Source organism: Pyrgilauda ruficollis, unplaced genomic scaffold (genome assembly GCF_017590135.1).
Source record: "Pyrgilauda ruficollis isolate IOZ18807 unplaced genomic scaffold, ASM1759013v1 scaffold133, whole genome shotgun sequence".
NCBI classification, from domain to species: domain Eukaryota; kingdom Metazoa; phylum Chordata; class Aves; order Passeriformes; family Passeridae; genus Pyrgilauda; species Pyrgilauda ruficollis.
In genome coordinates, this window is record NW_024511766.1 from 686,890 (window position 1) to 708,557 (window position 21,668).

Below are 21,668 nucleotides of genomic sequence, written 5' to 3' on the forward strand. Positions count from 1 at the left end.
CGGTGAATGTCAGCGTGGGCTGCACAGGACAGAACCTTCTGCAGTCAGGAGCAGGTCCCTGCGAGGGGTGCAGTTTGCAGGGTGCCCCTTCAGCCCTGTCCCTGCCCGGGGGCACGGGGGGCTTCAGCTGCAGCCAGGGCAGAGCTCAGCATGGCACAGGCTGGTGGCACAGGCTGGTGGCACAGGCTGCCTGCCACAGCTGGGAGATGAGGCTCTCTGCAAAATCCTGCTGCCACTTCCACAGGGAAACAGGAGATGCATTCTGAGCAGCATTTAGCAACAAAGTTTTGATGTCGTATGCCTTTGTCTTCGTTATCCACAAGGATCTAAATGCAGCCTTATCTGGGCTAGTCTTTTCAGAGGATAACAGCCTATTACTGCTGGCAGTTAATCCAATTACTCTTTTAGGTCAAGGGGGAGTGTTCTGTGCAAATATTTTTGGAAGATCTGAAAAAAGTTATTCTATGTGTTGACCCAAAGAGAGCATATTGCAGAATTTTTCAGCAGATCGAAAGGTTAAGAAATGTCTACATATGTTGGAGGAAACATGGTGGAAAGAGCTGTTAGCTTTCAGTTTTGATCACAAGGCAGTCACTTATTTGAAATATAAAGATAATTCACAATGGAAAGTAGTTTCAAATCAAAAAATAAATCACTGTCTAAATCATCAGAGAAATTCTTTGATGTGGGAATGAAGATGGAGCTGTGCAAACCTTGAGAATTAGAACAGCAGTGAAACGTTTTGCCTGAAGTAGGTTTCAGCCGTATCATTTTGGCTCACTTGGTTCCTGGTTCTCCAGTGAGGCTTTCACCGAGTGTCTCAGCAGGGACAGTGCAGGAGCTGTGAGTGATCCCCGGGAGCAGCAGCAGCTCTTGCTGGGAGAGGCTGTGGGGAGCTGCAGAGGGGCTTGTGCACTGGGGGTGCAGGGGTGGCACTGGGTGCTGACCCTGCACGGGCCATGGTGACCCTGCACGGGCCATGGTGACCCTGCGTGGGCCATGGTGACCCTGGACAGGCCATGGTGACCCTGGACAGGCCATGGTGACCCTGCGTGGGCCATGGTGACCCTGCGTGGGCCATGGTGACCCTGCGTGGGCCATGGTGACCCTGTGTGGGCCATGGTGACCCTGGGCAGGCCATGGTGACCCTGGACGGGACATGGTGACCCTGCACTGCTGGGCCATGGTGACCTTGCACAGGCCATGGTGACCCTGCCGTGGTGACCCTCCATGGTGACCCTGCCATGGTGACCCTCCATGGTGACCCTCCATGGTGACCCTGCATGGTGACACTGCAGTGCTGGTGACCCTCCCTGGTGACCCTGCCATGGTGACCCTGCCATGGTGACCCTCCATGGTGACCCTCCCTGGTGACCCTCCCTGGTGACCCTCCCTGGTGACCCTCCATGGTGACCCTCGTGCTCGGGGCTTGGCCCGGCGCAGGGCTCAGGACAGGGACATGGCTCTCGGTGCAGGCTGTGCACGGGGGGCTCTGTTTGCTGGAAGGAAGGAGCCGCAGGCAGGTTCAGGAGCTGGCAGCAGTCCCGAGGGTGCTGCAGCCCTGGGCTCCCCTGGGTGCTGCGGGGCACACCCGGGGTCGGTGTGGGATGGAAAGTGCTGGGCTCCAGGCTGCCTGTCGGGTGTCTGTCACTCTGCCTCACACAGCAGCAGCTGGGACCCTGCCCTTGCCACGGGAGCATTCCTTGGAATCAGTGATGAATTTAAATGTTGCTGTGATATTTGTGCCGTGAGTAGGAGTTACCCTCCCTTTCCCACAGACTCAGAGCCATGTACTGCTGAACCCCTAAAGCCTCAGGTTCGGATGGTGGCTGCAGTCTGGTGGAGAGCAGCAGTTTGGGAACTCATTAGTTCAACACTGAGAGCCCCTTACTGGGCAGGGGGTCTGCTTCCCTGAGTGTCTGAGTTCCTGCAGACAGGTACTGCCCATCCCAAAGTGATGTTCTGTTCATGCATGCCGTGAAGCTGTCCTTTAGCAGCAGGTCAGAACAAGCCCAGGAAGCAGCTGCCATTGAGGAAATTTATAGGACGGGTTTGAGAACAAAGAGCAGGCGCCGTTCCCCGGGAGAGTGAAGGAGCTGGGCTGTCCCTGGCAGCCCTCACTGTCACAAACCCCATCCAGCAGCAGCTTCCAGACGTCATGAGAGCTCATTTTGAGCCTACTTTTAATTGTGAAAACTCATCTAAAGAAAGTTGTGTCTTTCACAGGGTATTTTTGCTGGTTTGTTTCTTCCAGTTTGAAATAAGCTGGTGTGGTGCCTGGGTTTGGGGGTGTGTTGGGGAGGAAGGAGTGGTGCAAAATGAGGGACTCCAGAAATGGCTTGCTGTGAATAAAAATTAGAGAATTGGCTGCTTGTGCTTCCTGTAATATCTGTGTTCATTGTGAAAACTGCAAGTCAGAGTCAACCAGACCTCAAAGTTGGGAGCACACAGCTGCAAGCTGAAAATAAGATTTCTGGGTGATGCAGAAGTGCCAGGGCTGTTTGGTAAGAATACTTCATCAAGATTTGGCAAAGCTTAATGTGAAATGGTTTGGATAGACTGTGTTGTCATTAAGAGGTTCTGAGTGTTTCACAACCCCAGAATAGAATTTTTTTCAATTAGCTTGCAAGTATTGTTGTGCTCTGAGTTTATTGTGTTGTGCAGGTGGCTGACAAAAAAAAAAATCACACCTTTAACTGGGAGAAGTTAGGAGGGAAACAAAGCAGTGATGAAAAGAAGCAAAGAGAATTTTTACTGCCCATAGACCTGAGAGGTTTTCATCAGCTGTGTCAGCTAGGAAAACGTTATTACAGCAAAGTACCCACCTCCCTGCCCTGCCCTGTCCTACAGGCAGTCACTTGGAGCAAGTTATTTTAGAGAGGGTTTTTTTTAGACTTGTTCCTGTAAGGAGCTGCAAGCAACTTGATAGCCTGATGTTTTGCCCTAAAAGGAGAAAAAGAATAATTCCTGCATAGCTGCAAACAGCCCCAGGGCCCGGGTAACCTCATCTGTGAGCTTCGTTCCTCTGGGCGGGCGAGGGAGGGGCTCAGGGAGCATCGCTGCTCTGGGCCCGGGGGTGACACCGGGGGTGACAGTGGCACCAGGGGGGTGACAGTGGCACCAGGGGGGTGACACCGGGGAGGTGACAGTGACACTGGGGAGTGACACTGGGGGGCTGGCTGACTGACACTGGGGGGGTGACAATGGGTGGTGACAGTGACACTGGGGAGGTGACACTGGAGGGGTGACACCGGGGAGGTGACAGTGACACTGGGGGAGTGACAGTGGGGAGGTGACAGTGAGGGGTGACAGTGACACTGGGGGGGTGACAGTGACACTGGGGAGTGACACTGGGGGGCTGGCTGACACTGGGGGGGTGACTGACAATGACACTGGGGGGGTGACAATGGGGGGTGACAGTGGCACTGGGGAGGTGACAGTGACACTAGGGGTGACCCTGGGGAGGTGACACTGGGGAGGTGACACTGGGGGGTGACAGTGACACCAGGGGAGGGGACACTGGGGAGGTGACACTGGGGAGGTGACAGTGACACTGGGTGAGTGACCCTGGGGGGTGGCAGTGGGGGGGCATTGGCTGCTGCTCTCATTATTCCACAAAGTCACACTGGGGGAGTGGGTTTTTCCTGCCCTGTGCCAAGGAGAAGGGATTTTTTCACTTTGTGGGTGCGGGGTCCCAGGGGTGCTCTGATGCTCTCTGTGGCTTGGAGACCTTGTGTGTGGAGTCACGACTCCAGTCCTTCCACAATGGCAGAAAAACGAATTTATTGCAAGTGTAAGCGTCCTGGGGCTCACAACGTGTAAAACTGAGCAGACTGTGAAGGTAGGGAACTGAGGAAAATTCATGTTTCAGGTAATGACCCGAAAGGTTCATTCAGGAGTGAATGGATCCATGGAAGTATGATTTTTTTTTTTGTTTAAATTGTGTCATACATACAAGAACAATGGTCCAACAGGAGCAGGAGAATGTGTTTTGCCTGGATTTTATTTTTTATTTACCCTGTGGTTGCTGTAGCCTGGAGCTAGCAGAGCAGAAGCCTCTCTGTGTAAAACCAGGGGGAAAGATATTTCCTTCCAGCTTTATTAAACTCTGAATTACATCAAAGATAATGCAGTGGGAACCCGAGCCAAGGCCTATGGACAGGGTTGATGTTATGGTTTCTGGCAATTCTGGATGGGACTGAAATGCAGTTGGACATAAAAGAAAGACACAAACCAGCAGACTGTTTAGCTGGTGTGTTTATATAAAGTAAACATGTTTGAATTTATCTGGAAAAACATCCTGGTGCCAGCAGCCATCCTAAAGATTGCTTTCTCTCAGTAAAGCTTACAGGAAGAAGAAATCTTTTTCCTAGTGGCTTGTTGACAGCAAGTTTTTATTAATGTAATTATTACTATTTTATTTGAGCTGAAGAATGTGCTACAGGGTGATATTTAGCAAGCTGAATGTTTTGATTAGGAAACATAATAGTCACTGCAGTTATTTTACACTCGCTGCTAAGCAAGCTCCTCTCAGTTGCTGTGGGTTTGGTCTCCATCAAATTGTAGGGGAAGGAAAAAGGATTCGTTTATTTAAAGCTCTGTAGTGGTTATTTATCACTTTCTCTGAGAGTATGCAGGTATGCAGAGAAGGTGACTGCCCGCTGTGAGCAGAACAACCGTCAGTTTGAATTTATCCCCCAGCTATGACTCCTGCCAGAGAAAAAAATCCAATGCCTGAGAATGCAATGGGGGAATGTTTGTTTGAGGGGGTCCGTGTTTAAATCTGGTGGTTTTTAAGATGTCCATGTGTTGGCCGATATTTAGGGAGCAGTTAAATTGTTAGAATCAATGGCCATCAGTTTGAGAACCAAATAAACTTACCTAGTGCATGGCAGTGCATGTTTTAGACTAGCCTGTCAGTAGTTATTTTTCGGAATTACTGAAATTCTTGGTTTTTTTTTTTTTAATTTTTGTTTTTTTCACATAGGGTTGGGGAATCCAAGTTTGGTTTTGGGTATGGTTTTATATCTCTGTGTTACACTATAAATAACAGTTGGTGGCTGGAAGCTGTCCTGTGAAAAAGCAGCTAATTTTTGTTCATGTGAGATGATGTGCCTAAAGCTGTGAGCTGAGGAATCTCACTATCTGTGTTATTAAGGCTTCATTTTTTTAGATAGTGGAAAAGCATTTAAATTCATTCTGGTAATGTAATACTTTGAGGTAGCTGGAACTTTCTTTATGCTATGTATTTTATCTCTCTGCCATTTAATAGTCTGACCCCATTCAGAAACGTTTCAGACTGCGTGTCCTTTATGTTATTAATGGCAGTATTGATTTATAAGATCAACTTTAAAAACTACTTGCTGTTTTACAAGAAAACCATCAGAAGGATTAATGTGCTTTCTCTTTGTACATCTGCACTTGTATCTGTTGAAAACGGTGGTGGAGTGCAGTGGCTCTGGGTTGTCCCTGCTCCGAGGAACGGGTGTGATTCCATGTCCAGTGGCTCTGGGGTATCCCTGCTCTGAGGAACGGGTGTGATTCCATGTCCTGATAAAGGCTCTGGGATTCCATGTCCAGTGGCTCTGGGGTATCCCTGCTCTGAGGAACGGGTGTGATTCCATGTCCTGCTAAAGGCCCTGGGATCAGTACCTGCAGGTGGGGAGGGTTTTTCCCTGATGTGGTGCAGACATTGCCTGTGGCCAGGCCAAAAAGCAGAGTTTGGTTTGCTCTTTCCGAGTCTGCGTGCAGGATGGGTAGGGGTGCTGGGGAGGATAGAGCAGATGCAGGAGGAGCTGTGCTTCTCTCAGAGCGGGGGTTATTTACTGTTTGTCAGAGCTGCATGTAACGGGATGGAGTGCTGAGGTTTATGGGCATTGTTTATAAAATGTTTTTTCCCACCCTTCTCCTGCCATGACTAAGATACTTTACACTTTAAAGTTTATTTTCCTTCCTATGAACCTTTCTTCCCCTGTGTCTTTCCCCACCCTGACGTTCTGTAGTTGATTTGATTGTGGGATTGCTTTCCTGGGGCTCTAACCTGAGTTCATTTTGTTATGTGGTGACCACAGTTATGGATGACGCTCCCCCTGGCACTCAGGAGTACATTATGTTACGGCAAGATTCCATCCAATCTGCGGAATTAAAGAAAAAAGAGTCCCCTTTTCGTGCTAAGTGTCACGAAATCTTCTGCTGCCCACTGAAGCAAGTGCACCTCAAAGAGAACACAGAGCCGGAAGGTTTGTGGCGCTATGGGTCCGTGTTCTGTTCGTTGGTCCCTCGTCCCTGTGTGTCCCTGTGTGTCCCCAGGCTGCGCGGGGGCGGGAGCCCTGCACTCTGTCCCTTTGCTTGCCTGTCAGTGTCCGGTGCTCCCCAGGACACCGCGCCGGGCGCGTTCCGGGACAGGACTGACGCTGCTTTCCTCCAAGAAACTTTGTTTGTTTCAGCTCTCATCATTACACACTGCCCTTTTTTTGGCTGCCAAAAGCTGCTTGCTGCTCCAACGGCATCAATTCCCAGCCGGTTCTTTGCAGTAATTGCTGCAGCTGCACTCTGCTCTGAGCCTGGCGCCAGAGCCAGGGTCGGCTTGTCCCCAGCACCTTGCACCCCATAAGGCTTCTGCACAGTGCTAGAGAATGCTCATGGCAGCTGTTCTTGGGTGAAGCAGGATGGAGTTTGTGTGGAATGCACGCCTGGTTGCATTTTGGGAAATGAAATGCATGCACAGCAGAAAAAAAAAAAAAAAAAAAAAAAGTAGATTGTTTTCCTTTTCAGATGAAGCAAAGGTATGGTCTCTCCTCATGCTGTGTTTACTGATGTGAAATTGCCAATGAGGTATATCTCGTTTGTCTAGTGTGCCTAAGATTAAGCTATTTTAAATTTTATTTTTTAATACTTTCTCTTATTATTCCATATGTGTTTTGCCTTACTGCTTCATATTCCACGTGGTAAGCCTTGTACTTTTTGCATAAGCTCCAGTATCTGCCAAGACAAATAATGCTACTGCTGGTAGAAGTGTTTTAAGATGAAATATTCAGGGCTGGATTTTGCCACAATCAAGTCTGCAGGAACGGCAGAGTGAGCAGGTTGGAGTTCTTCTTACAAATCACTTGCATTATTCTCTCTGTAATGATGGGCATCATTCCTGAGCTGTCACTGTTAGCCCAAAATATTTCAGTCAGTTGCTTTCTTCTGTTGCATTCTCCAAATTTTGCATGAATGTTCTTTGTACCACCTCTGTGAGATTGGTGTCTTTTAAAATAAAAGTATTTTATTAAAATAGCATTTATCATCTCACCAGAAATACTAACTCTGAGACATTCTGGTTTGAGGCTTGGGGAGAAGTTTCTTGTTTCAGTGCTGATGTAACTGAATGCTAAAGTCGGGGTTTGAAGAAAGCCCAGTTGTCCTCTCAGTCCTGGGGCTGGTTTGACAGAAGTTGTGATTTCATGACCCAGTAAAGATGAAGGGCAGGTGAGTCCTGTGGCGCTCTCCTGGCTCAGCAGAGGTCGTGGATTTCTTGTCCTGTGTCAGGGTTTGTGTTGCTCATGAGTAAATTCGGAGCCCAGAGCTGTTCCTGGCAAGCTGCTCTGGGAAGATGGTGGCAGCTGAGCTCCGCAGTGCTCAGCAGTGGCACTCGGTGGGCAGGACGATCCCCCAGCCACGAAAGGCAGCTGGGCACGCAGCTCCATCCCTGGCAGCTGTGCCTGGCTGCTGCGTGTGCTGCTCTGAAACCCCAGCAGAAGCCTGGGCTTGTTCCACTGCAGCCTGCCCTGGGAGCTGGAGTCCTGCAGAGCACTGCCCTTGGCTGGGCTGGTGTTTCATAAATAAATCACCAGTTCACTCCCCAGAGGCTGTCCAAGAGGAGCAAGGAGAGCAGAGCCGTGCTGGGCCTTTTCTCTCCAGAGTCTCCGTGGGACATGGTTTGGTTCAGTGTTGGGGAATTTGGGACCTGTGGGAAAGGCTGGCACAGTGCAGGCTCTGAGGGAAGACCTGGGAGCATCAGTGTGGCCGTGGTGTTCCCTGCAAGCCAAGAGCTGCTCTTCTTGGGTTCTCCATCAACCTCCAGTGTCTGCTCCAGCAGCAGCTGTGTCACCCCCTCCTCCATGGCACAGGGCACTGGTTCATTCCCAGGGAAAACATCTTCTCCATGGCACAGGGCACTGGTTCATTCCCAGGGAAAATATCTCCTCCATGGCATGTGGCATTGGTGTTCATTCCCAGGGAAAACATCTCCTCCATGGCTCTGGACATTGGTGTTCATTCCCAGGGAAAACATCTCCGTGGCACAGGGCACTGGTGTTCATTCCCAGGGAAAACATCTCCTCCATGGCACAGGGCACTGGTGTTCACTCCCAGGGAAAAGGTTTGGCTCTGAGAGGAAGGCTTGCCACCTTCCATTGCCGTGCCCAGGGCTGAATGTCTCTCCTTGTCCCTGCTCTCCTCCAGCAGTGCCTTCCCAGCCGTGGCCACCTTGGCTTGTCCTGTGACACCTGGGGGTGGAGTTCAGGGGGGCAGCCTTTGTTGGTGTGTGATTCCTGTGTGTTTCTCTGGCAGATGTTGTCTTTGGCACAGGAGGGAGAACATCTGACCAGGAATCCTTTTAGCCTCTCCTGTAGCTCAGGTTGCCTGGGCTGCATTTATCTTTTTCTTCAGAATGTGTGAATTGCTTGGAAAGTGGTATTAGACCCGCTGAAAGACTGATGTGTGCCATCCTCAGTGGTTTGTTGGCATGAAGCTGGAAACATTTTGATTGTGAGGTGATCTGAACTGTGCTGTCCATGCAAACCCTGCCACAGTCCAGCGAAGTTAATGGAGTGGCTGAAGCAAATCGTAGCAGAAATCCCATCCAGTGTGAGCCCAGCAGTTAACAGCTCTGTTGTGCTGTTAGGATAAAGGAAAAAGAATGTTTAAACTTGTTACTGTGACATAAATTACACATTTTTGAAGGTACTGGAAAGTATGACAGCTAGGAAGCTGGTAGCAAAGTTCTCCAAGTGAAATGTCATCATGGAAGTTTTATGGAAAATTGCAGGCTTGGAAGACTCTGCAGAGTACAAAAATGCACCTTTTTAATCTGCTGAATAATGGCATGGGAGCACAGAGTAAAGCCTGCATGTTTCTGAGTTCGCAGCTCTCTTGTTTAGCTGGTGGATCTCTCTGCACTTTTTAACCACTTCCATACAGGGGTAGTGCCTGGGGAGCCTCGTTTATCCCTCCAGGATTCAGACTCCCTAGGCAGGTAGGATGGCACCAGGTAAAGGATTTCCCAGGCCTTTGGCAGGGGTGTGTGGGGAGGGTTCTGCTGTTTGCTGAGCCTTGAACGCCACGTCACGCTGCTCTGAGCCTGGTGCTCATCACTTCTCACCTTGGGCCTGCTTCTAAAGCTAAAGTGGGAATGAGAAATGAGATCCATGTACCTGAACTGATCTGCCCTGGTTTCCTGTTCTTCTCCCACACCTCCTTGCAGCATCATCTCTGTTCACCACACCGTGTGCCCCTGAGGAAAGCAGGGCAGTGCAGGTTCCAGCCTGAGGACACAGAGGAAGCCTTGGCCCAGTGACTGCAGCCAGTGGTGGAGTGGGAGGGGGGAGACGAGATGGGGGTCACAACGGTGAGAGCCCCCCGTGTGGGGGTGCCCAGCTGAGCCCGTGCCAGCAGGGATGCTGCCAGCTCAGTGGGGTGCTGCCCTCCCTGTGCCCTGGGGCTGGGCAAGAGCTGGGCTGCTGCTTGTCCTGCCAGAGCCATCGCACAGCTTGCACGTCCTGGGTCTCTGAAAGGCCGTAAAACAAGCAGAGCTGACATCCTTACCTGGATGCTGCTCCTCTGGGCATTGGGCATTGTTTACGATTGCATCCACGCTGCAGCAGCAGAATACAGAGTGTTTTTGTAGCTTCCCTCAAGCAGGAAGACGCTGCTAGCAGGAGAAGGGCTATCTGAAGTACATTTTGCAGCTATTTGTTCTCTTAAATAGTTTAAACATAAGCTGCTGCTGCTTTCTGTATAAAACATGGTTACATAAAAAGGAGTCAGCTCCTGGAAAACTAATTTGAGTTGTATTATTACATCCAGGGAAGGGAATAAAATGAGAGAAATGTTTTTTAAAAACACCCATTGGTTAGTCACAGTCACACAGTCAGGAGTCTTGGACACTCGCCCATAGTTCTGTTTTCATGTGGGTTTTTTCTTTTTTTTTGGTTTTTTTTTTTTGGTAACATTTAGTCTCCCTCCAGGCATACATAACCTTTTTACACAGAAAAGCAGACAAGCATGGCAAAATACGTACTGGGAACGGGGAGAGGGAAGTCTGGGATAGCAGCTGGTAACGAGGAAAGGCAGCTTCCCTCAACCAACAGGAAATCTGATTAGATAGAAAATGTTAAGGATGCTAATGTGGAACAAGCAGCTCCGTGGTTGCCCTTGACAATGGCTTGTTATCTTCATCCCTAGCAGCAGCAGAGGCACAGGGAGGATGCTGAAGCACATGGTGTGCAGGCTGCCTGTCCCCCTGCTCCCATGCCCTGGCACTTGTGCCAGCAGCAGGAATGTGCAGCCTTTGTGCTGTAATACACAGTGTCCCTTCGGGTGTCACCACTGAGGGCAGTGGCACTTGGCACTCCAGTTACATCCTTCTCTTCTAGAGCAGATCAGCCCTATTAGCCCTGCTGGCCCATGCCATTATGTTAATGCAGGTGCATTTCTGCATTTCAGAGGAGGAAGGGAAAGAAGAAGGGCGAGGAGAACTGTTTGAAATCAGAGAATTGTGAGAGGTTTTTGAACTTTACATGTTGTCCAGAACTAAAAATGACTTTGTGTTCCAGTGAGGAGTGACAGATGAGCCATGGAGCTGGCACAGCGGGCAGGACAGGGGCAGCAGGGACAGGGAGAGAAGGGACAGGGGCAGCGGGGACAGGGAGAGCAGGGACAGGGGCAGCGGGGACAGGGAGAGCAGGGACAGGGGCAGCGGGGACAGGGAGAGCAGGGACAGGGGCAGCGGGGACAGGGAGAGCAGGGACAGGGGCAGCGGGGACAGGGAGAGCAGGGACAGGGGCAGCGGGGACAGGGAGAGCAGGGACAGGGGCAGCGGGGACAGGGAGAGCAGGGACAGGGGCAGCAGCTGTGCTGGGCTCCCTGAGCCCCAGTTCCCCCCGAGCTCCTGCTTCAGTGCTCATCCCTGGAGCTTCTGGCTGGAGCTCCCTCCGGGATGGCCCTGTGCTCCTGACCTGAGCACATTTCAGAATTTCAGAAGTGCTGTTCCTGTGTCTCCTCACTGCAGAGCGGCTGAAAGCAAAGCCTGAGTTTGCTCAGGCAAACTCTTGCCGTTTAACCCTTTCAGTCTGTGCTGGAGCTGCTCTCCCAGGGAAGGCAGGCTGTCCTGTGTCCTGCAGCCCTCCATGCCTTCCTTGTTGGCTTTCCCTCAGCCAAACCTCGTTCTTGGTTCTGCTTCTTCCTGCACCTCTCAGGTCCTGCTCTGGAGCTTTCCCCTCTCCTTGTCCCCAGGTTCTGGCACTGCAGCAAGCAGCTGAGCAATGCCTAAGCCTTCTGCAGTGCTAAATGAAAGCAAACTCCTCAGTCCTGCCTGTCTGGGTCCACCTGTGGGACCTGCCTGCAGTGAAGGATGGTCTGAAGGGAGGGACAGGGGCCAAAAGGCAAAGCTCTGAAGCTGCACCAGTGTAATGGCTTTTCCCCCAAAGAGAAACCTCTGTGACCTGGGTGGGGACTGTCCAGCTCCTGCTGCAGGAGGCAGGGGTGGCTGCTGCTGCAGGAGCTCAGTGCATCCCGCAGAGCAGCTCAGTCCTGTGCCTGCTGAGCCCTCCTGCCCTCATCCTCCAGAGCCTTTAAGCACGAGATTAACTTTAAACACGAGTGCTCCCAGCAGTCACAGGGGTTGGGAGGTATTTAATGAGCTTACCTGAGCACAGCCTGGGCCTGACTCAGGTTTGGGCTCAGCCAGTGCAAATCCAGGGACAGGGGCAGCAGGGACAGGGAGAGCAGGGATAGGGGCAGAAGGGACAGGGACAGCAGGGACAGGGCAGCAGGGACAGGGGCAGCAGGGACAGGGGCAGCAGCTGTGCTGGGCTCCCTGAGCCCCAGTTCCCCCCGAGCCCCTGCTTCAGTGCTCACCCCTGGAGCCTCTGGCTGGAGCTCCCTCTGGGATGGCCCTGTGCTCCTGACCTGAGCACATTTCAGAATTTCAGAAGGCCATCTCATCAGGAGGAGTAGCAGTAACACTGCCTACTGAATCAGCTGAGCTCTAGGTACTTACCTGTTACCTTTGGGAGGGTCTGGGTCCTTCTCTCTGTGTGCACTCATCATCTCAGTGCAGGAAATAGCCTGCAGACCTTGCTCTGTGTGCCAGACTCAGAGCTAAGAATGGTGGGGCTGGAGGAAATGAAGGTGAAATGTCAATAATAAAGGTAGCTAATGATGAAGTGGGTTATTGAACTGGGTTTTCCTGGTGGTGAATTCAAAGGTGCAGCTGTGAGTAGTGCATTGTTAGCCAAATTTGTACTCTGTCACATCGAAGGAGTCTGAGTGAGTAATGGCATTAGGAGCAGTAGTAGAACCTTTATTTCAAGATGATGATTTTTAATTCTCAAACTGGACCTGGCCTTACACCTGAACAGGTCATGGCAACCCAAAAAGAAATGCTCTCTTACCTTACCTGTGTACCCTTGGAGAGAGGTCTTTTATCTGTGCCTTTTACTATTTTGTTCTAATCTCAAAGTAAATACTCACTATGGAGACAGTATCTGGCACTCAGCATAGCTGAAGTAGGACATTTAGACCAAATGAGTCACCCTGATATTCTTTTCTCGTCTCATCTTTAAAGGACTCTGAGATCTTCAAAGAGTGTTCCTTGGATGGAGAAAGGCCTTTGTCTTGCTGCTTTTCCATCCCATGACTCTCCTGAGAAAGCACCAGACTTCGTTCTTCAGCCTGTCCTCATTTTAAATCAGGAGATGTAGTTCTTTATTAACAATGAAGGTTTTTCTTTGTCCCATCATAATTACTGCACAGACTTTTTCAGTGGTCGTGTCTGCAGCATCCAGCCACGGAGTGCCTTTGGGCTGGGACCATGACAGATCCTCCCTGGTGCCTAGGTTAGGCTGAGTCTGCAAACCAGGAGCAGTTAAACCTCCCAGCTGTTGCTGGAGAGTTGTTTCCTTGCCCAGGGCAGTCAGGTACAGGAGGACCAAGGCAGGTCTGCAGGGGGAGCAGAGATGCCCTGCCCATGCATGGAATTGCTCTCCTCAGGGGTGATTAGCTCAGACAGGTAATTGTCTGTGGTTTCCCGTTCCAGGCTTAGCTCAGCCCACACCTAACTCGGGTTTCTGCTCTTCATCCCATCAGCAGTCTGAGCCTGCAGCAGCTGCTGCCCTGAGGGCACAGAAATGAGCAGCAAATTCCCCAGGTCAGGCAGGCTCCTCCTGCCCCAGAGGAGCTCAGCCTGCTCTCCCTGAGCTCCCTCAAGGTGTGCTACCCTCCTTGCTCTGGATCCTGCTCTCCAAGGGCTGGGGATGCTTTCTGAGCAAAGCATTTTCCTTCCAGCCTGCACTGAGCACACTGCAGGAAGGTGCATTGCTGTTCTTCTGGCTGCACATGCAGTTACCTTCTGGTGGTAGTACCTGTGTCTCTGCTGCTTGTTCTCTTTCAAATGTTCTGACCTGACAGCTGAAGAAACTGCAGAAGCTTTAGCCAGACTTCTGTGAGCACCAGGATTGCAAAAGGCCAGAATTTTCATGGAACACTTACATCGAGTTATTGGATGCTTTCTCAGTAGTAGCTGAGTACTTGGGGAAAAATCATTGCTCAGACTGTTCCATATTCAGGGTTTTGCCCACTGGTGTCTTTCTGCAGAATTTTCCTGCTGTGTACAACGTCTTTGATTTTGCTTACATGCTTAAGGAGCTCCAGCTTTTGTGGGACAGTGCAAAATATTTGCACTTCTTTAAGGCAGCCCTTGCCCTGCAGGACAGAAAGGGGTACTGCCAAGCAGTGGTGCTCAGGAGGGACTGACAGCTGTCTGTGGGTGTTGCTCCTGGTGTTTGATTCTGTCTGCCACGTTTGAAAACAGATTGATCTTTTTTCTCTGAAAGACAGATTACAAAGCTGTAGGTAAACCCTGGAGATTACAAGGCACATGAACCTGCAGAGGTTCAGAGCTGAAGTGTGCCCAGCCCATGGCTGTCCTTCCTCCTCAGTGACACAGTGCTGGACTCCTACAAAGAAAACAGGGAAAGAAGGAGAAATCCTTTCCAGGCATTTTGGATATTCCTGCTCTGAAGCTGTCTGCCACATTTTTCAAGCGTGCTAAATAATTCCTGCATGTTGATTTAGGAAGGGAAAACTTAAGAACACGCACAACTTACTGCACAAGAAGTCTTTGGTTAAGCTGTCTTTCACACTGGGCATTTCCACATGGCACAGCAGTCCCTCCTGCAGAGGTTTTGGTGCAGCTGTCTGAGTTCTCACTGCTCTGCTCTGGCTGCCCAAATTCAGCTCTTGTGACACAATAAAAACCTGTGCCTGCTCTTGGAGCGTGTGCTGGCGTGGTTAACTCAGGTTTTAATTGGTTCTGCTGGCCTGTGGCACAGAGAGGTCAGAAGAGCAGTGTGGAGTGGTGACTCAGGGCAATGCTGCACAAATAGCTGAGCACCCTGATTGTTCTGAGCCCTGCAGGAGACAAAGCAAGTGGCCCAGGATGGCTTTGCCTTAGCTGTTTGATGGAGGTTTGGGTTTCTTCCCGAATATTTTCCAGGTAACAGCTACATCTTTCTCCTTATCCTTGGTTTTTCTTGTTACAATGCTCTTGTCTCAGCTCTTGGTGCTTGGCTCTTGTGGAAGAGGTCACTTCATCCCTCAGCTGTGTCCCTTGCAGCCTTTCTGGGAGCCTGGAGCCTTAGCTGGTTCAGGTGGCACTGAGGTTTCTGTGCAGTGGGAAGGAGAGCAGGGCTCACCCCACACAGCATCCCTGGAGGTTTCTGTGCAGTGGGAAGGAGAGCAGGGCTCACCCCACGCAGCATCCCTGCAGGATGGTCCCCAGGAGCGAGGCTGGTGGCACTGCTGTCCCCTGTGCTCGTGGACATCAGCTGCCCTGCAGGAGAGGAGCTCTCAGCACAGGGGCTGCAGGCACCGGGTGACTTCCCCACCTCGAGAGGAAGGTTTGGCAGCACAAAGCACCTCTGTGGTCTCTGCTCTCTAAAGAGAACTCTCTGCTCTGTTTCCTCTGAGCAGGCCCGGGATTTTTCATTTCTGCAACAGGTGACATCAAATTAACACTTAATTGCAGGAGTTGTTAAAAATGCGGAGTGAATTTCAGTTGTGCACCTTTGCTCAGTCGGTGCCTGCCCCTGTTTCTCCTCCTCTACAGCTTCAGCTTGGTAGAGTCAGCAATTAACAACCAAGTTTTGCTTTCTAGTCGCTCTTCTCTCTGGTAAGTGCAATCATTTTCTCATTTCAGACAAGTGGCAAAACTGCCCTCAAATATTGCTAGTGTTTCTCAGATGTTGTTAGTAGAAAATGTTTAAGCTTCACGGAAGATCTTCCTTTCTAACGATGAGCTGTCAGCATTAATCCAGTGCAGTTCATGGGGCTGGCTTTTTTATGATAAATTTAGATTAAATATGCTGTAAAAGCAGTAGTAAGCAAAAATTTAAAGGGGACTTGAGCTGCCAAGTGCAAGTAGGTGGTTTCTTTAATCAATTGGATATTAAATTAGATAAATGTAAAAATAGTGAGAAATTTTGCTGGCCTTCATACTAATAGCAAAGGAGCATGTTTAGGAAATTGCTGTTTTGACTGAAAAGAACTTGATGTAGGGCATTTAGTGGTATGTGCAGTGAAATACCAGTCAGTAGGATCCAGTCTGAGCATCAGGAGGGAAGATGAGTTGAACAGAGTGGCAGAGGGTGACAGGAGAAGAGGTATGAAGAGCTCCAGGGAGGAGAGGGCAGTCTCTGAAACATCAGGGTACCAAGAAGGAGAGTTCAGGTGGAGAAGGTGAGTCTGGTGCTGGGGAAGAAAGTCTGCAAGGAGGGTGGTGGAGAAGGGGGTGGTGTGGACAGGTGAGCTGCTGCTTTTGGATGAACTTGCTGGCTGCAGAGAGATCCCTGGGCTGCATTAGAAGGACTCTGCTAGAGGGGACGTGGAAGCCTGCAGGACCCCTCCCAGTGGGAGAAGTTACCTGAGAGGACCAGAGATCCCCAGAGAAGAGCAGGCAAGTTGCTCGGCTGAGCTCTGGGTGGCATCACCTTCATTCAGGAAGGTGGGGTGTTCCTGTGGGTGGTTCTGCCTCTCCCTGTGAGGGTCAGGGCCCTGAACTGAGCACCAGCTGCTGCTCTGACCCCGCAGTCACAGCTCTGCACATACCAGCTCATGCAGGACGTTATTAATGCTCAGACACAAAGGTTTTCATATCCTTGTGTACATTTAATGAAGTGCATTGACTTCTCTAGAGTGCTGCCAGTGGGTGTTGGATCCAGGTGTGTTTATGGCAGATTCTTTGATTTGCACATGCAGATGGAAACAGGGGTGTAACCCAGGAGACTGAGGAGCATCACAGGGCAGCACTGTGACTGTCTGCTACTGATGCAACCTCTCCTGCAGCAGAATTTGTACTGTCTCAACAGAATTGAAAAGGTGCCTTCTAAAAGCTAATGTCTCAAAAGGACATAGTAAAAAACCCAAACCCAACACTCCTGCCAGGTTTTTTTGTGGTTTGGAGTTGGATTTTTTCAGTGGTTTCATTGCCAGTCTTTAAAGTCAGCTCGTTTCCAGCAGGATGATGTTGAGATGGACACTTGCCAGCATTTTCCTTTGTGAGTCCTTGGCCAGGTTTTGTGTGTTGGAGTGCACTCCCCGGGGCTGTGTGCCCTGCAGGGCTGGCTCAGGCCAGTCTGAGGTGTGACACAGCCCCAGAGGTTCCCTCACATCCCTGGGCAGCGCTGGTGCCTTCAGCTGCTGCTGCAGGTCTGTGTTTATCTCTGCTCTCCTGCAGGAGCTGTTTCTTACTCAGGTGCCACACTCTGCCCCTCATTCCCTGTTTCATTTCTAGCAGTCTCCCTGTGTAACCTCTGTTTCAGCAGCCATGCTCTCTCCATGTCTCTGGGTCCATGTCTGGGCTCAGGCTCTCTGAAGTCCATTTCTGTTTAGCTCTGGAGAAATTCTGCCTGGGAGGCAGGGGCAGCAGGGGGAGGAAAGCCCAGTAAGATCCTGGCACCTTTCCAGTCTCCTGGAGTTGATGAACGCTTACTTTTAAGGGTACAAATCCTTGGAATTTTTTTAAATAATATATAAATCAAGGTTTATAAGGAAAAACATGCAAACCTAAACTCACACATCAGATTTCTCTGGAGACTTGTAGGGCTGCAGGTTCATTAGAAAGGAAACTTGTTAAAAGATTAAGTTGTAACACTTTGATTTAGGATGGGACTCCAGGGAAAGATCAAAACAGAACGCTTCTTGCAGTTGATTTGCAGAGCAAATTCATGAGTAGTTTTGGGCTTATTTATGGTCTTTAAAAATCTAGTGGCAACAGTGTTAAGAATCTGGGAGAGTTTTTCTGAGCTGCGGCTGGGCAGGGGCTGAAGGCAGGAGTGATGTCCAGTCCCTGAGCAGGCACGGCGTGTCCCCAGCCCGTGGAAGGCCTGGGGGAAGGAGCCCTGGAAGGGCCACGCTGAGCTCCCTGTCCTGCCCAGAACGCCCTGTCCCAGCCTGGGCCTGGGAGTGTGTGCCAGGGCTGGGGAGGGCAGTGTCCCCACCCAAACACTTCTCTTTGGAACTCACTCCATCTGCACCATGGTCTTGGTGCTCTGCTTTCCTCTCAAAAGATAAAATTTCTCTGAAGAAATGGTTGTTGCAGTCATCTTCACTTACCTTACAATTTCCTTTGTTGTATCCACACTTTAACTGCATTTTCTAGGCAGAGTAGGTTTTGGTGTTTTTGAACAAAAGCAGTTTTTCCTCGAAGTGCACACAGAACAGCAAGATGTGCTAATGGAACATTGGTTTGTGTGGAGTTTGTGGGAAGTTCCTCGGCCGTGTTTGCTGCAGCTGTGGAGCATTGCTCCAGGGGCAGAGTGCCCCAGCCCCTGTGGGAAGGGGCAGGAGCATCTCTGAGATGCCCAGCCCTGGCAGGAATGCAGCCCTTTGCCCAGCCCTGGCACTGCCCTCGGGAGCTGCCCTGAGCTTTGAGCTGCACTGCAGAAGGCACCTGGCTCCCAGCACAGAGGCATTTCCAGGTGGCTGATGAGCCTTTGCTGTTGTCAGTGCATTTCAAGCCCGTTGGTTTGTCTGCAGGGCTCTGCCTGCAGGGGTGATGCCAGGGAAACGTGGGGAGGCAGGAGAGCCCTCCTGTGCTCAGGTGGGGACAGACAGACCTGCCCTTCAGTCCAGGCTGAAGTGCTTTTGATAACTGAGACACAATAAACCAAGGCTGTTCTGGTCTGGAACAAGGCCATGTTTAAATTAAATTTCAAGTATGTGTCTTCTTTTATTTCTCCTCTTGTCCATTTTATGAGTGGATAAATACAGTGGAGGGAATGGCAATCAGGAGTATGAAATTAATCCTCTGAGAATGCTCCTGTAAGTTCTGGAGTCAGAGAGCAGAAGTACCATCAGACCTTCCCCTAATGTCTCCTCAAACCTGGCTCTTGTCTAACCCATCACCTGAGAATTGTCCTCTTTCCAAGGTCAAAGCTGTGCTCTCTAGGATTTTGACCACCAAGCAGTATGGAAATTGCCTTGTTAATCCATTTTTTAAAAGCAATAGGAAATTGTTTTATCAGGTCTCCTAAAACAGCTGCATATGCTGTGATTGATCTGATCATGTAAAATATTGATCACTGAGAACCTTTAGCTGTAAGGAGACAATACAAGTTAGAGAAGTGTGCATTAAATGCACTAAATTCATGTTTCAAATGGCTGATTAGAGAGAGGGACTTCAAAAGGAAGGGAAAAGAGAAATATGAAAACATCCGAGCTTGCCTGAAAGGAGAAATATTGCTTGAACTGCTTTAGATTATTCATATTGCAATGCAGTGACTTTTTGTCACAAAAAAGTCTTGATTAATAGTATGGAAAAGTAGGTTTTAGTTTTACAAATGGTACTGAATTGAGAGTCAAGCAGATAATGAGAAACAATTTAATCTGATACATGATGGGGATTAATTTGGAGTACCTGGGTTGTAATAGGGCAGCAGAGCTCAGTGCAGATAAATGGGAGATAATAGGCTTAGGAGTAAAGAACTCCGTGGTCAGTGAGTGCTCGGATGCTGCAGCAGGCTGAGTCAGGGGAAGAGAAATGAGAGTTACTGCAGAAGAGTGGCCCGTTCAGCAGGAGGACAAGGGGGAGGTGGGAGAGCAGAGCACTCCCAGCCCACGCCAGGCTCGGGGGCCCCGGTGCAGCTCCGGGGGGATGCACCTCTCCTGAGCCTCAGGAATCTCCAAAGAAACCCAAACCTGCTGCTGCAGAGGAGCAGGAATTGCTGGCTTTGGAGCCCACTGGCACCAGACAGGCAGAATTGTTTTCCACTGATGCCAGGTGGGAATTTGAGTTGTGGTGTAACTCAGAGCAGAGCTGGGGGAGCTGCCAGAGGATCTCCCAGGAGATCCCTGGGGAGGTGTCAGGGAAGCCCACTTGTGGAGCAGAGCCCTCCTGGGACAGCCTGAGCAGCAGGGAAGCATCTCCACAGCAGCGTGGGAGTGAGCCAGGCTCACAGGGAGACACGTGCAGTCCTGCTGCACACAGCCTGGGCCATCCTTGCTTCAGGAAAGAGCTCTTCTGCCTGCTCTCCTTTAGTCTTCAGCTGGTTTACTTTTCCTCTTGTTTTCAAATGTCCCACTAGGATGACTCTATGGGATTTCAGTTTTTCAATACTTTTATAGCATTGTATTAATGCTGTTGTAACACCAGAGGGTAAGAGGCCAGACATGGTTTGCAGGAAGAAGCATTTTTAACTCACTGAAGCTTTTGTAACTCACTGCTTCTCCTAAAGTCATTGCCCATTTCATTCCTAAGGAATGCAATAAATGTCCCTTTTTTTCAGTATTTCCTCCCCTTCTGTCTCCTTTCCTGACATCGCTTGGTTCTGTTTGCAGACTCAGGATCATTCTGTGTTTACTTGTGGCAGAAGGAAATAGCACAGCTCTCAGGCTGATACCCTGTGTGGAATCAGGGCAAGGCTCTGGAGAGGTGAGCTCAGGGGGCAGAGCCTGCTCCACAGCTGGGGTCAGGGAAGGGTGGGTGCTGCTAGGTAAAACTGAATATATTCTGAGCTAGACAGGGAAGTGAAGGGCTCGTGGAGTCTGTTCCTGCTGTAATTGGATTATGCCATGGAATAGTGTTGTCTCATATAATAAATCTGTTTCATTCCCACCCAAAAATACAACCATCTCAGTAGATCATCACTGATGCTATTTCTCTGTCAAGCAGTAAACTCACACGAGGGTCAGTTAAAACATGATTTTCTGTCTGTTCTCACAGCAGCTCTTGTTGCAGGGTCAGAAAGAGACTTCCAGGCTGTGAGTGCCCTTGGCCCAGTAATGGTCCTGCATTTTCCTGCAGTGTACACCCTCCAAAATCTGGGTTACATTCTGGACTCCTACAGATGTTCTAAAGATGTGCAACTTACCTTCAAGAATAAAACATTCAAGGCAGAAGGCACAACACACTAACCTCTAGGGATGCTCCAGCATTCCAATGTAGCAATTTAACTAAAAAGACAAGTAATTTAAAAATGAGCATTAATTAAAAATCAGCACCTGTTCTCTTCCTCTGCTGTTAACATACAGCTTTCTGTGGGCAAACTGCACAGAACAGGGCTCTGTAGAGTCTGCCCACAGGAACTCTGGCACCTGGCACAGGGCAATGGCACCGAGCCAGGGCTGGGCACATCCTGCTGAGGGGGCACTGCCAGATCACTGCCAGGGACGGCCAGGAGTGACCAGCACTGCCCGGGCAGGAGTGACCAGCACTGCCCGGGCAGGAGTGACCAGCACTGCCTGGCCATGGAGTGACCAGCACTGCCCGGCCATGGAGTGACCAGCACTGCCCAGGAACGAGTGACCAGCACTGCCCGGCCAGGAGTGACCAGCACTGCCCGGCCGGGAGTGACCAGCACTGCCCGACCAGGAGTGACCAGCACTGCCCGGCTGGGAGTGACCAGCACTGCCCGGCCGGGAGTGACCAGCACTGCCCGGCCAGGAGTGACCAGCACTGCCCAGCCAGGAGTGACCAGCACTGCCCGGCCAGGAGTGACCAGCACTGCCCAGGAACGAGTGACCAGCACTGCCCGGCCATGGAGTGACCAGCACTGCCCGGCCAGGAGTGACCAGCACTGCCCAGGAACGAGTGACCAGCACTGCCCGGCCATGGAGTGACCAGCACTGCCCAGCCATGGAGTGACCAGCACTGCCCGGCTGGGAGTGACCAGCACTGCCCAGGAATGAGTGACCAGCACTGCCCAGCCATGGAGTGACCAGCACTGCCCGGCCAGGAGTGACCAGCACTGCCCAGCCAGGAGTGACCAGCACTGCCCGGCCAGGAGTGACCAGCACTGCCCAGGAACGAGTGACCAGCACTGCCCGGCCATGGAGTGACCAGCACTGCCCGGCCAGGAGTGACCAGCACTGCCAGCCAGGAGTGACCAGCACTGCCCAGGAACGAG

General features: G+C 50.7%; 1 protein-coding gene across 5 annotated transcripts in view; it reads left to right on the forward strand.

The window, feature by feature from the left end:
• FGF13 (fibroblast growth factor 13) overlaps positions 1–21,668 on the forward strand; it is a 196,729-nt gene that overhangs the window by 103,506 nt on the left and 71,555 nt on the right. For all 5 annotated transcript variants that reach the window (XM_041459235.1, XM_041459231.1, XM_041459232.1 and 2 more), the window contains one exon: positions 6,072–6,239. In XM_041459235.1, the coding sequence (XP_041315169.1) occupies positions 6,074–6,239 (166 nt within the window). In that variant the 5' untranslated portion in view covers positions 6,072–6,073. The remainder of the gene's footprint in view (positions 1–6,071; positions 6,240–21,668) is intronic.